This window comes from Rhinoderma darwinii, chromosome 1 (assembly GCF_050947455.1).
Source record: "Rhinoderma darwinii isolate aRhiDar2 chromosome 1, aRhiDar2.hap1, whole genome shotgun sequence".
NCBI lineage: Eukaryota > Metazoa > Chordata > Amphibia > Anura > Rhinodermatidae > Rhinoderma > Rhinoderma darwinii.
In genome coordinates, this window is record NC_134687.1 from 172,696,938 (window position 1) to 172,720,470 (window position 23,533).

At 38.1% G+C, this 23,533-nt stretch overlaps 1 protein-coding gene across 1 annotated transcript in view; it reads left to right on the plus strand.

Annotated features, from left to right (window-relative positions):
• DKK2 (dickkopf Wnt signaling pathway inhibitor 2) overlaps positions 1-21,229 on the plus strand; it is an 81,822-nt gene extending 60,593 nt beyond the window's left edge. Inside the window, exons 2-4 of the mRNA XM_075849748.1 lie at positions 13,013-13,163; positions 16,840-16,986; positions 20,024-21,229. Coding sequence (XP_075705863.1) covers positions 13,013-13,163; positions 16,840-16,986; positions 20,024-20,274 — 549 coding nt within the window. The 3' untranslated portion in view covers positions 20,275-21,229. The remainder of the gene's footprint in view (positions 1-13,012; positions 13,164-16,839; positions 16,987-20,023) is intronic.
• Positions 21,230-23,533: the final 2,304 nt, after the last annotated feature.

Here is a 23,533-nt window from a genome sequence, read left to right on the forward strand (position 1 = left end):
CCCTTCACAACATCTACCCAAGTGAAGAACACTCTCCTGGAAGTAGGTCTATTAGTATCTAAGTCTGCCATAGAAATAAGACTTCATGAGAGCAAATACAGAGGGTGCACCACAATGTGCAAACCATTATTCAGCCTCAAAAATAGAAAGGCCAGATTAGACTTTGCCAAACAACATGTAAAGAAGCCAGCCCAGTTCTGGAACAGCATTCTTTGGACAGATGAAACTAAGATCAACCTGTACCAGAATGATGGGAGGAAGAAATGGAGAAGGCTAAGAATGGCTCATGATCCAAAGCACACCACATCCTCTGTAAAACATGGCGGAGGCAGTGTGATGGCATGGGCATGCATGGCTGCCAAAGGCACTGGGTCACTAGTGTTTATTGATAATGTGGCTGAAGACAAAAACAGCCCCGGATTAATTCTGAAGTGTTCAGGGATATACTTTCGGCTCAGATTCAACCAAATACAGCAAGGTTGATTGGACGTGGCTTCACAGTACAGATGGACAATAACCCAACACATACTGCGAAAGCAACCCAGAACTCTCCTCTCCTAGAGGAACGCATTGCTAGCAAACAAGGGGATGGGTAATTGACTCGAGGGTCATGGAAAGCATTTTCCGGAGGAAATCAAAACTAGGCCTTTTGATCTTGTTGGCAAACCTGTCACCATAATGGGGGGTACATTTTGATATTTGCTATGGTGCCCCCTCACTTCTATGTACATGTGTTCTGTTTACATACATGTGGTGCAGATCTAATGGTTCTTGTATAGTTCTTTGTCAGCAAAATAAAGCAAAATCAGATCAAATATACATGTTAGGGACATGGTTTTTGGGGTGATTAGCTGTTTTTGTGTCTAAAGTATCATGAGATGTAAAACAGATTCTGTATATTGATATGCAGATACTGTATATTGCCTATAGAAACTGTATTAGCACTTATTACAAATAAGCTGTCTTTATCATTAAAAGTAATATGAATAAAATGAAAGTGTTTCCCATTACAATTTAAATTGGTACTGCTTTAGGTGAAGAAACAGATTACAAGTACAATAAGGAGGTTTTCTTGTATTACTTTTTATTATAAAAGTCACAGAGAAAAAACTGTGCAGTTGTTTGAGGGGTAGCCTGTTTTCTAGCTACCATAGTAGACCATATAAAACGTGATATTGTGGTGCAATCCAGTAAGACTGATACGTGTTAATGGAAGCCGGATTATGACACTGTTGAAGAAGGACATGCCCTATCTGTAAATTGTATTTATTTGATTATGCGGTTATTTTGGAGAATAAAGAACATAGGGATATTTCACTTAAATCTACAGTACATTGCCAACCACAATATTCTTTTTAGCATCGTGGTCACCATCATTATTGCCCTTTGACCAAAAGCAAAAGCCAACTGGGAAGTTTCCCGGGAGTGTGGTTGTCCATGGATTGAGTGGATTGGTGGCAAAAGAATGGTGCAGAAAAGGTCAAAGCATTTTCATTAGTAAAAGTTAGAAAAATATTATTGTTTCTGAGAACTTTGCTTTTTAAAATGCACAGTCACACCCAGGATCCGTGTAAAGAAATACTTTTATGAAGTTCTGAACTGGCAATGAATGAATAAAGTTAAGTATAGGTGTTATATTTGAACATTGTTGTGCTTGGTAGAAATGATGCTTACAATAATATTTAAAAAGTAACTATCCTTTACATTTTTTCCCCACAAATCAATAGTATAAGCGAAGATAAGAAATTTTGTAATATGTTTTACTAAAGAACAATGCATCTTTCTCCACTTACCAGACACTTCACAAGCTCTCCTTTGCCTCCTGCACTGATCACTCACAATTCACTGGTAAAATCTGTTGTTTTTTTTATGCGGTCTGTACACTTTATATTAGACTACCTATGCAATACCGGTTCCTTGTACCCATGTATTAGTATTTAGTAAGTGCTTTCATAAATAACATATTGGCTTGAGTGATTTAAAAATAAATTATTAAACTGTTTCTTTCTCTTTTGAATGCACTGGGTCAAGGGATACAAATTTTCTGGTGTATCCATAAAGGGAGCGCTCCCCCCGCATCTTCCCATCTATCCTCAACCTCCTCACAGTTATTGGCAGACTGCTATATATGCAGATACACAGCAACTAGCTATCAGTCATTGCTGAGCATGGTGAGGAGAGGTAGGAAGAAGTGTGAGAAGCGCTCCCCTTATGAAAACACTGGCGCGATCTTTGGCTAACAGGAGAACGAACTGTAATATGCTGCCCTTACCTAGGGAAACATATTTAACTGACTGATCCGATTTAAAGTCTTGACCTAATCCACTTAAAAGAGAAAAAAACTGTTTAGTTATTTTAATTTTTACATCTATTACAGTTAGCTCTAGAATTATTTGGACAGTGACAAAAGTTTTGTCATTTTAGCTGTTTACTAAAACATATTGAATATACAGTTATATAATCAATATGGGCTTAAAGTGCAGACTCAGCTTTAATTTGAGGGTATTCACATCCTTATTTGAGGAAGGGTTTAGGAATTACAGCTCTTTAATATGTAGCTGCCTCTTTTTCAAGGGACCAAAGGTAAGTGCACAATTATCTCAAAAGCTATTTAATGGGCTGCATGGGCTATTCCCTCCTTAATCCATTATCAATTAAGCAGGTAAAATGTCTGGAGTTGATTCCAGGTGTGGCATTTGCATTTGGAAGCTGTTGCTGTGAACCAACAACATGAGGTCAAAGGAGTTCTCAATACAAGTGAAACAGACCATCGTTAGGCTAAAATCCATCAAAGAGATAGCACAAATGTTAGGAGAGGCCACATCAACAGTTTGGTACATTCTTGAAAAAAAAAGAGCGCACTGGTGATCTCGTGAACTCCAAAAAGCCTGGGCGTCTACAGAAGACAACAGTGGTGGATGATCACAGAATCCTTTCCATGGTGAAGAAAATCCCCTTCACAACATCTACCCAAGTGAAGAACACTCTCCTGGAAGTAGGTCTATTAGTATCTAAGTCTGCCATAGAAATAAGACTTCATGAGAGCAAATACAGAGGGTGCACCACAATGTGCAAACCATTATTCAGCCTCAAAAATAGAAAGGCCAGATTAGACTTTGCCAAACAACATGTAAAGAAGCCAGCCCAGTTCTGGAACAGCATTCTTTGGACAGATGAAACTAAGATCAACCTGTACCAGAATGATGGGAGGAAGAAATGGAGAAGGCTAAGAATGGCTCATGATCCAAAGCACACCACATCCTCTGTAAAACATGGCGGAGGCAGTGTGATGGCATGGGCATGCATGGCTGCCAAAGGCACTGGGTCACTAGTGTTTATTGATAATGTGGCTGAAGACAAAAACAGCCCCGGATTAATTCTGAAGTGTTCAGGGATATACTTTCGGCTCAGATTCAACCAAATACAGCAAGGTTGATTGGACGTGGCTTCACAGTACAGATGGACAATAACCCAACACATACTGCGAAAGCAACCCAGAAGTTTTTTAAGGCAAAGAAGTGGAATATTCTGCAATGGCCAAGTCACTCACCAGATCTCAACCCGACCAAGCATGCATTTCACTTGCTTAAGACAAAACTTTAGGCAGAAAGTTCCACAAACAAGCAACAACTGAAGACGGCTGCAGTAAAGGCCTGGCAAAGCATCACTAAGGAGGAAACCCAGCTTTTGGTGATGTCCATGGGTTTCAGACTTCAGGCAGTCATTGCCTGCAAAGGATTCTCTACAAAGTATTAAAAAAATCATTTTATTTATGGTCATGTTAATTTGTCCAATTACTTTTGAGCCCCTGAAATGAAGAGGCTGTGTAGAAAAATGGTTGTAATTCCTCAATGTTTCACAGGATATTTTTGACCAACCCCTTGAATTAACCCCTTAATGACCAGCCTATTTTAGACGTTAATGACCAAGCTATTTTTTAAGTTTTTCCATCGTCGCATTCCAAGAGCTATAACTTTTTTATTTTTGCGTCGACATAGCTGTATAAGGTCTTGTTTTTTGCGGGACAAGTTGTATTTTTTAATAGCACCATTTTGAGGTACATATTATTTATTAATGAACTTTTATTAACTTTTTTTGAGGGTGGAATAGAAAAAAATCTCAAATTTCGCCACTCTTTTTTGCTTCCTAAATATACGCAGTTTACCGTGTGCTATAAATAACACAATAACTTTATTCAGCGGGTTGTTACGATTGCAACAATACCAAATTTGTATAGTTTTCGTATGTTTTACTACTTTTACACAGTAAAAACGCTTTTTTTTTCAAAATTATTTGTTTTTGTGTCTCCATATTTGAAGACCCGTAACGTTTTTAGTTTTTCGCCAATGCAGCTGTATGAGGGCTTCTTTTTTGCGGGAAGACTTGTAGTTTTTATTGGTACTATTTTGGAGTAGATGCGACTTTTTGATCACTTTTTAATCACATTTTTTTAAAGTCAGGATTCACAGAAAACAGCAATTTTTCCATCTTTTTTTATTTAATTTTTTACGGCGTTCACCGTGCGGGTTAAATCATGTTATAGATTTATAGTCAGGGTCGTTACGGACGCGGCGATACCAAATATGTGTAACTTTTTTACTTTATTTTTTTTTTTTTAATACTAAAGCTGTTTGTAAGGGGAAAAAGTGGGTTTTTCATTTTTTTTCACATTTTTTTTTAATTAACTTTATTAAACTTTTTTTTAAACTTTTTTACTAGTCCCACTAGGGGACTTTAATATGTGATTCTGCGATCGCTATTATAATACACTGCAATACTCCTGTATTGCAGTGTATTATGCCTGTCCGTTTAAAACGGACAGGTATCTGCTAGGTCATGCCTCCAGCATGACCTAGCAGGCATTCGCTCCAGGCAGACCTGGGGGCCTTTATTAGGCCCCCGGCTGCCATCGCAGACACAGACACTCGGCGATCTTATCGCCGGGTGTCGGTGGGAGAGAGAGGGAGCTCCCTTCCTCTCTCCAAAACCACTCAGATGCGGTGCTCGCTATTGAGCACCGCATCTGAGGGGTTAAATGGGTGAGATCGATACTAATATCGATCTCACCCGGCAGAGCAGGGACGCTCCCAGCTCTCAGCTGCCTCTAGCAGCTGAGAGCAGGGAGATTTGACAGCTCCCTGCTCTGTTTACTTATTCCGATGCCGCGACGTAAAAAGTCTATGGCATCGGAATAAGGCCCGTTAGTGACCGACGTAAAAAGACTATGGGCCGGTCACTAACGGGTTAAACCTGAAAGTCTACACTTCAATTGCATCTCAGTTGTTTCATTTCAAATCCAATGTGGTGGCATGCAGAGCACAAATCATGAAGATTGTGTCACTGTCCAAATAATTCTGCACCTAACTGTATATATGTAAATTATATACAATGTAAGCAATAAGAATGTGTCCCTATTGCTGACCTCCCTCCCCATTGCCTTACCACCATCTTCCCCTTCCCCTCAACTTCTTTTTACTTCCTACCCTTTCAGCAAGACCATAAGTCATGATGTTGACAAAGCAACAAGTACCGAGCCTCAACTTCCAACATCCACAACAGCAGGTAAAGCTCCAAAATGAATTGTTCCACGCACCCTCATGCAACTCACACATAATCTGCTCTGTAGAACTCTCACATTCAATGGAGAAACAACTCTGTCTACCCCTGTCCACTCAACTAATGGAACTGTTTTAAAAAAAAAAAAAAGATTCTGCTATCAGCGCCATTTATGACCTGAATCAAATTAATCCCTCCCTTCCTGATGCCCTTTAACTCTCCACTTATCCCCATATCTATCCCACTTTGACATAAATCGTATCTAATCTTTTACCTTTCAAACTGTTTGCAATTAAACTACAACAGGTTTAATACTATATTTGTTTGTTTTTAGCTTTTTTATACCTCTGTGAGCTGTTAAATGTAATAAACAATTACTGGAAAGACACTCGGTAGAAGGCAAAAAAAATTCTAAAATTATATTATCTTTACTTGGTTCAGCTCTCTTTAAATACATGACCGAGCAGAATGGTTTGGAGGTTATGGCCTAAGACCAAGTATGCAAAACCACATTTTAGCTCATTGTTGGTTAAGAGGTCATACATATTTAGAATTATGTCCAATATTAATGAAATTCTCTCATCTTGATGTGAACCTGCTTATCTTTTTTAATCAGTTGCTTTTGTGATCCTTAGCTAAAATAAGCAGATCCAGATTCCAAAAAATTCCTTGTTATCCTTCTTAATATTGCCTTGAAATTATAATAGTATTGTACTTTAGATTTTCTTCACATTCCCATTATTTTTAGCATTGGAATTGTGGCTTGTATGATATGCAATGAACATACATTCACATTAGAAGCAGGAAAGCAACAGTCACGCCACTTAAAACACCTGCAAAAACAGAAAGATCTTGCTCTTTTTCCAAAATCATTGTGTTAATGAACAAAACCCAGACCTCACACATACTGTGATCATGAATGTTCTTCAACTATTTCATCTAATACCTGAACTGCATTATTTTATATGCATGCAGTCATATGACAGGCATACCGACCTATATATACACACATACACTCATATGCTGTACAGCATAGAAACATATAGACACTATTCGGGATGTAAGGTTAAAATATTGTGATATGCTCCATCACACAACGTATTCGAGGTTTTCTCTCTATAATAATATGGAGGCTCCATGATGCCTAAAGCCGCATAGTACGCAGTTGAAGGAGACCCCCATAATGGGGAATGATATTTTGCTATGTTTAAAATACTTTATCTGCCAAATATTTCTGCAACTAATGAGATAGGATTGGTCTTATTAGTAAACTATTATGTGTAAACCCAGCTTACATATGTTTACAAATGTAAAACATTGCAAATGCTTTGGTTTTAGTTATGTTGCACTGATCCTGACTTACAGCCTGTATTACAGCCCATTTTCATCAACAGCTGCATGCACAAACCTCTAAGGGCCCTTTCAAATTTATAACCATATCGTTTTCTCATGGATAAAAAATGTATATGAAAATGTATGCAAATCTATATGCAACTGTATGGCCTACATTTACCATTGAGTTTTATTGTAAAAAAAAACAAAACTTCTACTATATCATATACATTTTTCACAGTACTAAAAACATGCTAGATTATGTTATTCTATACAGCAAAAAAAGTATCCATATGTTAACCTGCCAAACTTATGCCAAGAAGACACTCTTTTGTCATGTGTTTGTTCTGTAAAAATGGGAGCATCACAGTATATATATTTTTGGGGTATTTTTTTTGTCATGTAGCTTATATGGCGCATATATATTCCACAGTGCTGTGAAGAAGTTGTCACCACTCACTATCCCTAGTGGGGCTCACAATCTAAATTTTATATCCATATGTTTTTGGAGTATGGGAGGATACCGGAGAACCTGTAGGAAGCCTACGCAAATATGGGGAGAACATATAAACTCCATACTGATGTGGCCGGATTCGAATGCTTGGTCAGATTCGAACCCAGGGTTGAAAGGCAACATTAATAACCACTGCGCGACCATGCTATCCCTATCTAAATGTATTCCTCTGATAGAGTCAATAAACGTGATGTGAAAGGAGTTTAAACATTTCTTGATTGTAGATCTTGTAGATCTATTTAAATTGATGTTCCCTGGTCCCCCGCTAGTTTTTGTTTACTTGGCCAGAGCAAGGACAAGTTTTAATTGACACGTGACTGCTGCAGCCACTGATCTCCGCGATGTCAATATTGACAGCACATGTTGTGGCCAGTGATTGGCTGCCACGATAATGTGTTGCATATGACACGTCATTGCTGCGGACAAATAAACAAAGACCAACAGGGGACCATGGACCGCCAGCACAGTAGCAGAAGCTTATTTGAAAGGTGGGTATGTGGCAATTTGCTATCCTTAGTCATTTGCACTGTGATTTTTCTATAAGTCGGAGAACCCTTTTCATAAACTCAAAAAATTACAGATCACTGCGTTCAAGTATATGTTACAGTCCAGAGCTGCATGCAGTTTTCTTTTCTGCTACTCTTATTTTTTTTATAACATTATATAACATTAGATCAAATTCAATATATGTGCACTGCAGTCTATACTCTTGTAAATACAGTATTCTTTAGGATTCTTCCAGTACATGATTGGATACAGGTCAAGGTATTTTTTTCATATATTGTTCCTGTGTTAGTCAAATTGAAGCATCAGAGCTTATTTAAGATTTTACTTCATTATTGTTATGGATTACCATGTTATAGTTTCCATATGTTGCAGGCACATTTTTCCATTGCTAAATACCTATTTCCTAACATTGTTTACACAATCTGACATAATTTCACTGCCATCAAGTGCGTCTCCTTACTATACTAGTCAATAATGTGCAGCAATTAAGATGAAGGCAAGAAGACATGCAAAGTCGAAGATATTCCTTAACACTCTCTTAAAGAGGCTCTGTCACCACATTATAAGTGCCCTGTCTTGTACATAATGTGATCGGCCCTGTAATGTAGATTACAGCAGTGTTTTTTATTTAGAAAAACAATCATTTTTGACGGAGTTATGACCTATTTTAGCTTTATGCTAATGAGTTACTTAATGGACAACTGGGCGTCTTTTACTTTTTGACCAAGTGGGCGTTGTGGAGAGAAGTGTATGACGCTGACCAATCAGTGACCAATCAGCGTCATACACTTCTCCCCATTCATTTACACAGCATATAGTGATCTTATTACATCACTATGTACAGCCACATAAACACACTATAACGTTACTGAAGTGACCTGACAGTGAATATACATTACCTCCAGCCAGGACGTGATGTCTATTCAGAATCCTGACACTTCTGTAGCGTTTCAGTGAGATTTACAGCAAGGCAAGCGTAATCTCGTGAGATTACAATGTAACATGTCATTTAAAACGAGATTACGCTTGCCTTGCTGTAAATCTCACACAGATGCTACAGAAGTGTCAGGATTCTGAATAGACATCCCGCCCTGGCTGGAGGTAATGTATATTCACTGTCAGGACACTTCAGTAACGTTAATGTGTGTGTATGTGGCTGCACATAGTGATGTAATAAGAACGCTATCTGCTGTGTAAATGAATGGGGAGAAGTGTATGACGCTGATTGGTCACTGATTGGTCAGCATCATACGCTTCTCTTCACAACGCCCACTTGGTCAAAAAGTAAAACAAGCCCAGTTGTCCATTAACTAACTCATTAGCATAAAGCTAAAATAGATCATAACTCATCAAAAATTATAGTTTTTCTAAATAAAAAACACTGCTGCAATCTACATTACAGTGCCGATCACATTATGTAGAAGATAGGGGACTTATAAGGTTGTGACAGAGCCTCTTTAAGATTCCTTGACACCCATCATCCTTTACTACATCGCCCTGTAACCATTTGCAGCTGTAAAGCGATGAATCTGCGCCCAGCTACAACTAATGTGTGAAGCAACAGGGATATGCTTGAAGAATAAGAACACAAAGCTTAAAAGTAATGTCACAGCTTCGCAAACCCTGGCAGATGAGTAAAGAAGCAAGCAGCAACCAAAATTATGAAAAGTGACATTTTATAAAGAACATATAATAACAACCATAAATACTTGAAAAAGAATAATAATAAAACTATTTATATGGTTTGAGGCCACCAATGTAAAGAAAGCGCTGTGCCACTTTGTCTCCTCTCAACTCTGCCTAGGTATTTCTGGGCATTGTAGTCAATGTATTAGCGATATGCCACCAGTTTTTGCTGAGACAGCCCCTTTAATTTCTGTGGAGGTGCTTATTTTGAAAACATGTCAAGACACGGCAATGGCCTAATATTTCTGCAAAAAAAAAAAAAAGACTAAAACTGTCACTAGCTACATACATATCACCAAAAAAAGGACATCTTCCTATAGAAAAAGGCTAATATAAGTTCCACTTCCTAGTTCATTCTTTATCTACTTGATTAATTCAAACTAGCCAAATAGTAGCTTTTTGGGTAAAGCAAATCAGGTTACTATAAGTGTCAATTATCCGCTCGCCCCTACAATCTGGGTAAGGGGGTGGCTGCTCAGTTTTATAAGTGCACCCATATATTACTTCTTAGGAGCACCAGCATCATATGTATTAAGTCTTATATTATGGGAAGTGCACATGCTCAAAGCTTGAAAGCCTTAAGTGCTTACTTACCTTTTCAGGTGACTTCCATATGGGTTTATGAGCTCTCTACTGTACCACTGTATGCCTCCCATTTAATGCAGAGGGATATAGAGTTTTTTTCTGTAGGGTTCTGCCCAAATCAGACAGAGTACAGAGGTATTCTCCAATATAAGCACTTCTTCTAGGGGAGAATATGTTTATACATTCAGAGTTTTATAGATCCTCTACAGCAGTGTACGAAGGTTATATACGTAGCTCTATACTAATGGATGTACAGGTCCTATGCACTGCTGTACAGGCTTCGAGCCAGTGTGCATGCGCTTTAACATGAAGATTTTGTAATGGACTTTTGCTGAAGTTTTCACACTTTGCAATATAGTCATCTGTTCTATTATAGGATGGATGAAACATAACAAAATAACTGAAGCGACTGATGACATGAGATGTAATTGGTTTCAGTTGTTCTATAGGTCATCCAATTTTCCCTAATGGATAGAAAACCCCCCTAGTTGCCATCCATGCAATGTTTTTCTGTACAGGGTGGGCCATTTATATGGATACACCTAAATAAAATGGGAATGGTTGGTGATATTAACTTCCTGTTTGTGGCACATTAGTATATGGGAGGGGGGAAACTTTTCAAGCTGGGTGTTGACCATGGCGGCCATTTTGACGTCGGCCATTTTGTATCCAACTTTAGTTTTTTCAATGGGAAGAGGGTCATGTGACACATCAAACTTATCGAGAATTTCACAAGAAAAACAATGGTGTGCTTGGTTTTAACGTTACTTTATTCTTTCATGAGCTATTTACAAGTTTCTGACCACTTATAAAATGTGTTCAAAGTGCTGCCCATTGTGTTGGATTGTCAATGCAACCCTCTTCTCCCACTGTTCACACACTGATAGCAACACCGCAGAAGAAATGCTAGCACAGGCTTCCAGTATCCGTAGTTTCAGTTGCTGCACATCTCGTATCCTCACAGCATAGACAATTGCCTTCAGATGACCCCAAAGATAAAAGTCTAAGGGGGTCAGATCGGGAGACCTAGGGGGCCATTCAACTGGCCCACGACGACCAATCCACTTTCTAGGAAACTGTTCGTCTAGGAATGCTCGGACCTGACACCCATAATGTCACCCATAACTTGTAAATAACGCATGAAAGAATAAAGTAACGTTAAAACCAAGCACACCATTGTTTTTCTTGTGAAATTCTCAATAAGTTTGATGTGTCACATGACCCTCTTCCCATTGAAAAAACTTAAGTTGGTTACAAAATGGCCGACTTCAAAATGGCCGCCATGGTCAACACCCAGCTTGAAAAGTTTCCCCCCTCCCATATACTAATGTGCCACAAACAGGAAGTTAATATCACCAACCATTCCGATTTTATTTAGGTGAATCCATATAAATGGCCCACCCTGTATATTGTCAATGGACAATGACTGATCTTTTTAACTAAATTGAGTCCCATTGAAGTCAATGGGATTCATTCAGATTTTTTGGTGTCAGAAAAGGACCCCCAATGGCAGACTTGCACAATGAATTTTTCTTAGTACACATTTTTAAACAGAAATAGATACTTTTTTACATGTTGGTCTTCCCCATACAAAATATTACACTTTGCACTACTATAGGTTAAGTTAAATGCTATCTTCAGCCCCATAGAAATGAATGGAGCAGTGGCTGAGCATGCTCACTACTGCTCAACTCCTATGGGGCTCCCAGGAACAGCAAGGTATGCATGTTCTCGTGATCAGTGGCGGTCCCAGAGGTCGGAACCCCACCAATCAGATATTTATCACCTATCTTGTGGATAGATGATAAATATTGATTATAGGAAAACCCTTTTAAGTAGTATAAACTTTCATGCACAAATTTTCAGAAAAATTTCCAAATATTCACATGATACGGTACATAACCATAGCACTCTGAACGGTCACAATGTCAAAAAAGAAGAAAACCAGGTAACACTAGCACATTTATACAAACTTATAATGAGCGGATACCAATCTTACAGACTTAATGTAGACAAGTACAAGAACTAATGAATGTCTGCTTCTGTTATGCCCAATTGGCACCTTCTCTCAGCTTAAGAGCCCAAAATACTTTAGTGTCAGCCCTGATACCTCCCAGCTAAACTGGCATAGAAGTTAAGTTCCTTGGCAAACAAAGACACTTTTACTAATGTAATGTAGAACCTTCAGGAGCCAACAAAAACTATAGGAAATTATTCTTCTGTGTAAAAATGAAAAGAAACTGGAGAGAAAAGCTGCGGAGTAAGAGCAGTTGATCACTACTGTAGCAATAAATACCACCTGCTGTTACTGTTAGCTCAGTAAAATCGCTTTTTAACCAGCAGTAACGATAGCAAGCTGTATAAATTGTAAGAGTAAAAAGATATTTTTTATGGAATATTAGTGACATCATAATTTTATGTAGCTTGCTAAAAATATACATTATGGGGCAGACTTATAAATTTATTGAATTCATTGAAAAATATAGTGTTCAGAGTCGTGCCCTGGCGTGACTTATGTATCCATATTTTCTGACACTTGAGCTTGAAAATCAGTTTGTTTTATACAATTATTAACTATGGTTTTAGACATTATTTTCATTATTTTAACAAAGCACATCTATTGCTTATAATGTATTGGGAACCCCAATTGGGAACCCCATGGATTGTTCATACATATGAAGGTATCTACAGACGTATCCCATGTTTCCTGTCTATGGACATAAAACATTGAAATAATCCCCTTGTAGCTGTGAGATCAACACACAGGCACATGTTTACATAGGTTTAATTTGAGATGTCTATTGAGCATTTTCTTTGTGGATTTTTTTTCAGGCTTATCCCTGTGTTAGTGATAAAGAATGTGAGGTTGGAAGATATTGCTACAGTCCTCACCAAGCTCCTTCCTCATGCATGATCTGCCGAAGAAAGAAGAAACGTTGCCATAGAGATGGCATGTGCTGTGTCGGGAATCGTTGCAACAACGGTAAGTAATAAGATGAGTGGGATGAGGACAACTTCTGGCCTAATTCAATACTTGTCGTTATTATTATTACTTGCACATTTATCAGTAAAATTAAGTGTTTGTTTGATTGGCTCCCGTGCCTTATCGTATAACCAAAAGCAAGTCTAAATCACCAATTCATGTACTTTTTTTTGGCACAAAGTGTTTTTTTAAGTTACCAGTTATTGGAAGTTTTGTAATTACATTGTCAAAATATAACATTTATTATGTATAGTGGGAGTTTGAAGCAAAATACTGCCTCATTAATTTGCAAGATGAATATAGATACTAGAACCTACACATGAGAAAATAGATGAAAGATAGAGAGATAGATAGATAGATAGATAGATAGATAGATAGATAGATAGATAGATAGATAGATAGATAGATGATAGATAGATAGATAGATAGATAGATAGATAGATAACAAAACAACACCTAATACAACTAACGATGTGATGTAAAAGAGAATGTATGAAAGACTAGGAAGATCTAGACAGGAGGTAGGAAATAAAAATGGAAATATTACTATGTCATTGGAATAAAACCTTAAGAATTTACAGTACGTATGTAATGCAGTGCTATCAACTGTGTACTATATACAACCAAACTTGAGGGCAGGACGTTTGCATTTTACTATATACTTCAATTTCTTTTCTAGGTAATATAATTACATATATAACCTAGAATCACTTATATATGTGTTAACCAGTTATTTGGCTACTCAAACCTTGAAAATGATGAGCCAAGAAATGGGTTTACCAATAGAAATCATAGGAAAAGTTAGGTAGACAGCCACTCGGCATGGCATTCTCAATAGACTGAGCTTTTAACTCCCTTATTTCTACAGAGCACAACTTGAAAGAGCCCGTGCTCATAATGGAATAGCAGTGGAAAAATATTTATTATAGCTAACAGAGCATTAGGTCCCTGTTATAACTTCTATCCAAGTGTTCAGATTTCACATAATTGATTGGCTTTAAGTGTTCCAAAAAGCCAAAACCCCAAGATAACTAAATGTAACTTGAGTACACCATGCCATAGATTATTTCTTATGGTATAAGTCTATAACATCTAGAAATATTTTGGCAATATAATGAAATAAAATTTCCAAAGGATATCCCTTTTGGTGGTACACTTTAACCGATACTTTTTCCACTCAAGAAATAATGCCAGTGGTTTATTGCTGCGGATTACTACAATGAAAGCGACAGATGTATACATATTTCAGTGGAAATTGTGCTGGACTTTGTAATACGTGTTTTGGCAGTGTCAAGTCTAATATGGTTGATAAAAGATTTTCACAACTTTTTAAATGTACTTTTTCCTTATAAGACGTAGAGGATTTTGTGCTCTTGCAAGTCAAACTGCATATGTTGTAAACCAGCCTTAATTGTGTCATCTCATGTTACCTCTTTTTTAAGTCAGACATTTGTATCTACTGCACGGCAAAAAAGTGAAAACGTAGAGGCGTAGCACAAATGCCGGGTCACTATGTTGTGTCATATTATACAGTATAGGTAGCGATAGTAATTGTGCACAAATGCCTGGAATACCCATAGACCCCCATGCCACGTGAGCTGTGCAGCCACAAGCAAGGCAGTGCGTACAAATGGTGATTTCACTATATAAATGAATATTCAGTACAGCACATTATTATATTATATAAGTCCCATACAGTGAGATGTCAACATGTATATATGGTTTGTTGTCGGGTGCCATGTATTTACATTATTGCATTGCTGACTATCAAATATAAATTATTAAAGAAATAGAGTAGTCTAAGTTTTACAACATGATTTTACTAATTTTTTTGTACCACATCTAAAAATCTGTAAAATGCAGTAAATGAATTGTCACAATATAATGGAGAGTAACAACGAAACGCAAAGGGAAAGTAAACAAAAACTGATGTCGTGTCTGAAATATTTCAAAATATATCCATATGTTTCTTCAAATGAAGGAATATTTCAAGACATCTTAGACATAATGTTTCAAGAACAGAATAAATGCCTTGCATTTTAATTATTTGCCTGGGTGGTCACCATATTTATTGTCTTGCCATGAAGCATGCTGCAATGTCATTTTCTGCACATCATTTGCAAAGAATTGAGCTTTTTAATTGTGATGATTGTGGGGAAATTGTGGGTTTTCATTCTTTTTTTTTTTTATACACGTAAAAGCTTTGAAAGAGAAAATCTGTACACAACTCCCTTACCTCTCCCGGAAACAGACCCCTCTTTTGTTATGCTGATCCTTTCATTTATCCACTTTTTTCAAAGTTTATTTTTTTATTTCATGTTTTTTTATTTTTTTTATTTTTCTTTAGATCTGTTGTGACCCTCTCTGAAAAAAATCATCAACTCTTGTAGTGTCCTCAGGGATCATTATTCACTATTATTGTATTTTTTTCTTTTTCTTCCTGTGATAAACTGAATACAACCTGTTCCTCCAATCAAATGCATATCTATGTGGGGTGCAGAGATGGCAGTTGCACTCGGGTCTTGAGTTTTCTGCCATATAAGAAGACCCCAGTTTTATAAATGGCAAATGGTAGTTGGGGGGCCCTATTACAGATTTTGGATTGGGGCCCAGGATCTTTAATTTACGTCTCTCCCTTCAAATATTATTTATTATGATTTTATCCACACTTTTTTGTTCCACTTCTTTCTATTCATTTTCTTTTCCAATATTTTTCGCTCTCCTTCTCCCTACACTTCTACAATAAGCTAAAACAATCCACTCTGTATGTGAAATCTTCTACTTTGCACCCTATGCAGCTTATTTATAAGAATCAGTTCATGATATCAACGAATCAGATCTCTTCTTTCATTGTCTTTCGCCTACATTTCCATCTCTATCCACATGTGAGTCTACACCAGTTAAAGGGGTAGAGCGCTACTGCACTTTCGTTTCAGCAATAGTGGGGGCCTCGGTGCCCAGAACACCACCGATTAAAACTTACCAAATATCTAATCTAATACTGTAATTCTCTATAACATTTCAAAAAACATTTCTGAAAGTACAGTTACTCTATAAGGGTTTGCTTGGTTTACAAAACAGCTACCGCACTTCAGCACTAGCTAATAAAGACACACAAATGTTGTGAAAGTAACCAACCACTTACTAAACTGCACTAGGGACCGAAAGCTTAAAAAAAAAAAAAAAACTGACAAAAGTGAACCATATAACCAATGATTCAACCAACACAAAATGATATAGGGTAAATAAAACATCTAACCTCAGAAGAGTCGAGTGACGTATCTCCCTATGTAGACATGGCAGAATGAGTGAGATCTCTTTCTGCAGAGGTTAACAGGGATTGAGTACCACTAGCGTACTATGTGTGCTATGTACGATGATGAAATCTAACGTCACATGTTTCCAACCAATCTCCATCCGTACCAGTGTGACGTCACTAGTATTTGTATAAAGGCCTGTAAAGGCCAATCGTTTTAATGCATTTTGAAAAACACCCTTTCCCACCCATGGAAATTAGGCAAATTTTTATATCTTATTTGTTGGTCATACAATTACAATGTTATTTTTATAATTCACTTTTTTTTTTTAGTTATAGCGGAATCTAAACTTTTTTTTATACAGTATAATTATGATATTTTGACAACTGAGAAATTTATGTTTTTTTCTTTTTTAACAGGTATATGTATCCCAGTAGCTGAAACCATACTGACACCTCATATTCCAGAACTTGAAGGACGCCCAAAGAAGAACAGTCACATGTCTAACAAGGATATGGGTTGGCAGAACATAGGAAGGCATCATTCCAAAATGCCACATATAAAAGGTTAGATTATAAATGTAATTTAAAGAAGTTCTGCATTTAAACATATTTTTATAAAAATATGTTTAATTCAACAGTAAGATTAAAGTCCTGCCAAGCTTTCTTGACCCTTCTTTGCATTTAGTGGTTACTTTGCATTGAGCCAAAGAGCTGAGTAATTTAAAGGCTATGTACACCTTTAAAAACTTTAGGTTTTTTTTTATATAAAAATGTGTATCACTGTGTTTGGTGAAACAATCTAATTACTTTTTATTAAAAATTATTTTTACTTTTTGAGATACAGCTGCTTTGTATCCTGTATACTGAGCAGCGGTATCTTGCGCTGAAACCTGAATCCGTCAGGTCAGCGGGACTGACGGGTTCAGTGACAGAGGGTCCTGTTATCGATCACACCTAAGTTATGAACTTAGATATGATCAGTAACAGCTCCATCCTGCGTCTCAGAGGATTTTAGGCACAATAACTAGTCTTAATAATTTTTCAGACGGCCGTAGTAATGGTAATTAAGGTAATTCGATCTGCAGTCAGGTGGGGGCTTCCCGCTGTAATATTGATGCTAAAATGCATCCATATTACACCTGTCTGAATGAGTCCTAACTGATATTGTTACTCAATAGTCAATCAGTGCAACACAATAAAAATGCATTAGATAATATGAAGCGAGAAAACGAAACCATATTTATCAATGAATTGCATAATTTCCCTCCAAATAGTGATTGCTGTGACATTGTGCCATTCTCAGCATTGTGACAAATTGGGATAAAGTTACAGTTGCACATGCTACCATTGGTATCACAATACAGTGAATGTGTCATGCATACTACACTATTGATATATGACACTTTTACTATACACTGCACTAATATTGCTGCACCTTTAGTATTCATGATTAGAGATGAGTGAATCAATTCTTCACAAATTGAATTTAAATCCGAAACCTTTTGGCTTCACAGCGCACAAATTGCAGCAAAATGGCAGTTATTAGCTGCTTTATATATAATGTTGTTTAAACAGTGGAAAAGGGGGATATATGGCACTAACTAATATACCATGCTTAGAACTTCTGCCCGTTTTATTTAATCTTGAAGCACCGCCTCCTGCTTATCTAGGTCGTTTCCCTGGGCAGCCCCTCCACTCTAATACCAAAAAATGGATGCTGATGGAGGGGCACGTGACACGACCATGTCCATAAGTGTAGTGCACTGCATTAGTTTCCTGGTGCACAAGTACAAATGAAAGCTTTATATAATACTTTCCTCTGTGCTTGTGCTACTGGAAGATAGCATAGGCACAGTGCATTACAATCGAAGACGCTGATAGACGGTGTCGCGTCATGTGACCCTACATCAATTGCCATTTTCTGGACGAGAGCGGAAGGATGCCCGCTGAGGAGGTCTGAATAACCTAGGGGCGGCACTTCAAGATTAAATAAATTGGGGTCGAATTTATAACACAGTACATTAGTAAGTGCCATATATCCCCTTTATCCACTTGTGATTCACAGTGAATTTATGCGGACCGCTTTGAATCAGATGGCCGATTCGACCAAATCAGACCTGAAACTAATTTCAGGAAATTAGCTCATATCTAGTCAGAATTTATTAAGGGATATAGGCCCACATTTATACATAATGGCATAAATGAACTACTGAAATTAGAGAGTGTGGTTGGCAAGAATTGCACAAATATTTGAACAAATTTGGTGACATTTTGGCGCAATTTTAATAATAATAATAATCTTTATGTATATAGCGCCAACATATTACGCAGCACTTTACAATTTAGAGGGAACATGAAACAAACCTGAGAAGTGAGGACCCTGCTCGCAAGAGCTTACAATCTATGAGGAAATAAGGGAGACACAAAGTGTAACCGTGTTTGTTCAGTACAATAGTCCAGCCATTTTTATACACATGGGGTGGTGCACATAAAGCTGCATGAGCCGGTCACCAGCCAGTATCCGTGTATGACGGACATGAAGAGAAGGAGTGTGAGGGAATCTTATTCTGATGACTAATCTAAAAGGAGGGCCATGGAAAGGAGTCAGATTAGGGAATGTTATAGGCCTGTCTAAATAGATGTGTTTTCAGGGCACGTTTAAAACTGTGGATATTGGGAATTAATCTGATTGTCTGGGGTAGCGCATTCCAGAGGACGGGTGCAGCACGAGAGAAATCCTGGAGACGGGAGTGGGAGGTTCGGATTATGGAGGATTTTAATCTGAGGTCGTTGGCAGAATGTAGAGCCCGAGTAGGGTGGTAGACAGAGATGAGGGAGGAGATGTAAGGAGGTGCAGCACTGTGGAGAGCTTTGTGGGTGAGAGTAATAAGTTTGAATTTTATTCGGAAGGGGATGGGCAACCAGTGCAGTGACTGGCACAGATTAGAGGCGTTGGTGTAGCGGTTGGTCATAAATATGAGCCTGGCTGCTGCATTGAGGATAGATTGGAGAGGGGAGAGTTTGGTGAGGGGAAGACCGACTAGTAATGAGTTACAGTAGTCAAGACGAGAGTTAATCAGAGCAACAGTGAGAGTTTTGGCGGTTTCCTCTGTAAGAAAAGGGCGGATTCTGGAGATGTTTTTGAGGTGAAAATGACAGGAGCGTGAAAGTGATTGAATGTGAGGAGTAAAGGAAAGATCTGAGTCAAAAATAACCCAGAGACAGCCTCCTTTATATGTCCAGCTCTCCAATCTTGTTTTTATACTCCACTGGATGGAAATTGATGACAGAACGGATCCTACAGTTTTCTATTAAGCCAGTTTTTTGTCCGTCAGGCTTATAGATGCCGCACATGTGCACAAAGAGCATAGCTTTGTCATCAGTTGTGATCACCCCAGGCAAAACCAAAAAACTGTCTGGACACAATTTTTATATGTGAAACCATTCTTAGTGAGATTATGCAGAAAGCCTACACATAATTAAATTTGCTTTATACAGGCTGTTGTTAATGAAGAAATAATTGTGTAAATGCATGTTAGTGTGCACTTTACTGTAGATCCTTAATAAAATTACAGTCAACCTCTTCTGTACTTCTTGGCAGGACATGAAGGAGATCCCTGTCTGCGGTCAACTGACTGCATCGAAGGCTTTTGCTGCGCTCGACATTTCTGGACCAAAATTTGTAAACCTGTATTACGTCAAGGGGAGGTTTGCACAAAACTAAGAAAAAAGGGCTCTCATGGCTTGGAGATATTTCAGAGATGTGACTGTGCTAAAGGCCTGTCTTGTAAAGTATGGAAAGATGCCACATATTCTTCAAAATCAAGACTACACATTTGCCAGAAAATATAAGCATTCGGCAAAGAGGCCGCTGTTCCAACAGACTGAGTTTGCAGTTGGTACAAGATGGGGACGTTTATTAGCGTCATCGGTACTGGAGAACATAAAACACTGACCTGAAAGGAAATATGTATATTTGAACTGGAGCTATTGGGGCTTAGCTTATCTGTGTAAATAAATATTTTGTGACATTTCTTAAAAAAAAAAAAGACATTTACTATTGTAACAGTGCATGCCCACTGATTTTACAAACTGTATGAACATTATCTATGTAGAAATAATCTCTGTTTGTGTATTCAGTCAAAATGCTTTAACAAAATCCATACATATTTCTTGAGTTTCCTGTGCATTGATATGGGGTTCTTAACATAGAAAGTAGTGCAGATCGTGTCCAGGGAATCAAGCTATAGCATTTTCTTATGATGATCAATTATGCAGGATCAGAATTACACTATATCCTGTTCTTTGTCAAGAAAGTCTTTTGTAGAAAACAGAATTTTGGCTCAGCCAATTACTGGCAACTTCCATATGCATCTGAGAGCTCAATTATGAATACCAGATCTATGAAGTTTAGATATTTCTCAAACTGTGCAGAGGAGATCAGTATTATTAAATTAGACCAATTAGAAAGGACACATGCCTGCCTAAAACACAGTCCATTGTAACTTTGTAATGGTTAGTGTACATGTGGCTGCTGTCCAGTATGAAACACTACAGTAATTCCTTGTGGCTTATATAAATTAACATTATGAGAACATGGTATTAAAATATCTACAAGACAAAACATTATAATAAACTAGCAATTATGATATCACTGTAGTGTGAAGGTTGCTACAGTGAGACAAGAAAAGCAGAAAATACTGGATTCCACCAAAATCTTTTACTGAATTCTAATTGCGTTTGTTACACTTTTCAGTTATTGATATTGTCCAATATAAAAGCACATTTCATCTTTTCCGTTTTTGACCATTGGCTTTCAAAAATAATAAAAATATTCATGTGTTTTACTGCATTCCATTGTGTTTCATTGTATCAAGCCGCTAAATAGTCATTTATTATTGAATTCAAATACATGTAAAGTATTACTTAAGGTGTTAGGGTCCATTACTAGGAGAAGCCATAAACGAATGTCAGCTATTGTATGATGCTTAAAGAGTCACTGTCAACATACTTTCCAGTAATTAATAGTACAAGCGAAGATAGGAACCTGTGTAATATGTCTTATTACTGAAAAATGCCTTTCTTCACTTATCAGACTCTTCTTCCCCTTTCCATTGCCTCATGCACTAATCACTTACACTCAATTTACTGCTAAAATCTGTCTTGAGAGAGGCAGAGATGAGACAGATTTTCATCTTCACTGAGGAATCAGGTTACAAGTGCTGCCCAGCGTTGGACTTAGGTTCCTCGGACCCACCAGAGGAGATGATTCTGAGGGTTCACCCTCCATCTATATAGAACATGTACATGTCCACTTTTCATTTTATCATAGTCCTTGCTATTATCATTGTACACACAGGACATATAATCAATAAGATCTCTTAGGTAATTTGTGAATCATCCCATAAGAAATCGACCCTAGTGGCAAGTGATTGGCTCCAGAGAGCTCCAAATGGGGGTCGTCTTCTGCTGGACCTTTAAGCCAATTATTGTATTAGAGCCTGGGCCCACCGGAGGATCCTCTGGTTTTTTGGTTGGCCAGTCTGATCCGGCTGCTGCTGATAGATGTCTATGGAGAGGGGAGGAGGGAGCTGCTGCAGAGAGAGAGAGAGAGAGAGACACACAGGCACACACAGATGCTGCTGCTTCTAGTTTCCTACTGTCTCACATAGATCCACATCAACACATTTACTCATTACTGCTGTATAATGTCCTCCATGCTCCTGCTGCTTATGAGTGTATGAGAGAGATAGGAGAGCAGGATCTGCTCGTCTCTCTGTGTGCTGTCTATAGGAGACATCATAGAAGATAGTATCCACCCACTGTAGAGCTGAGTTATGGAACAACTGACAATTAGTGAAGGAGCCTGCAGAGGGTAAAACTGCTGAAAAATGCAGGATACAAGTCATGTAATGGTCAGGAAGAGTGTTATTCTTCATTTACACATACATGACGGCTAATTCTGATAAGACATCTGAAACCACAGGTTAAAGAGGCTCTGTCACCACATTATAAGTGGCCTATATTGTACATGATATGATCGGCGCTGCAATGTAGATTACAGCAGTGTTTTTTTTTTTTAGAAAAACGATAATTTGTGACGGAGTTATGACCTATATTAGCTTTATGCTAATGACTTTCTCAATGAACAACTTTACTATATGACCAAGTGGGCATTGTACAGAGGAGTGTATGATGCTGACCAATCAGTGACCAATCAGCGTCATACAATTCTCTCCATTCATTTACACTGCAGATAGTGATATAGCTATATCTCTATCTGCAGTCACATAAACACACTATAACGCTACTCATGTGTCATGACAATGAATATACATTACCTCCAGCCAGGACGTGATGTGTATTCATTCTCCTGACCACTTCTGTAGCGTCTCTGTGATTTACAGCATAGCAGGCGTAAACTGTCATTCACAGCGAGATATCCTCAATCTTCAGGCAGTATCGGATGACCCTGTGGGGAGAGCTGTGCTAACACTAGATGCTGCTAAAGCGTTTGATTGTGTAGAATGGGGGTATTTATGGAAGGTTATGGGTAAGATGGGATTTGGTCCTAATTTTGTGAAGTAGGTGCAGTTGCTATACGTGGCTCCTACAGCCCGAATATGGGTGAATGGAGCGCTGTCTGCAAGGATTCCGTTGGCTAGGGGAACGCGCCATGGGTGTCCACTGTCACCATTGCTGTTTGCTCTGGCGGTGGAACCATTAGCTTGTCTCATAAGACAGGAGGAGCGCATACGGGGTTTGAAATATGGGAACTTGGAGGAAATAATCTCTCTATATGCGGACGATATTTTGATATACCTGACGGACACTGAGAACACTTTGGCTTTGGTACTGGACACGATCACTAGATTTGGGGTATTCTCATGTTTAAATATTAACTGGAACAAGTCAGCTCTTATGCCACTTGACCCGGTCAATATTGTAGACAATGGAGTGGGACCCCGTGTCCCGGTAGTATCGGAGTTTACGCACTTGGGGGTTAGGGTGACGTCTCGGGTTAAAAACTATATGACTTTAAATGTCTTGCCACTGTTGCCCAAGGTTAAAGCTACGGTGGAGCCCTGGAATAGACTCCCTCTCTCTGCTC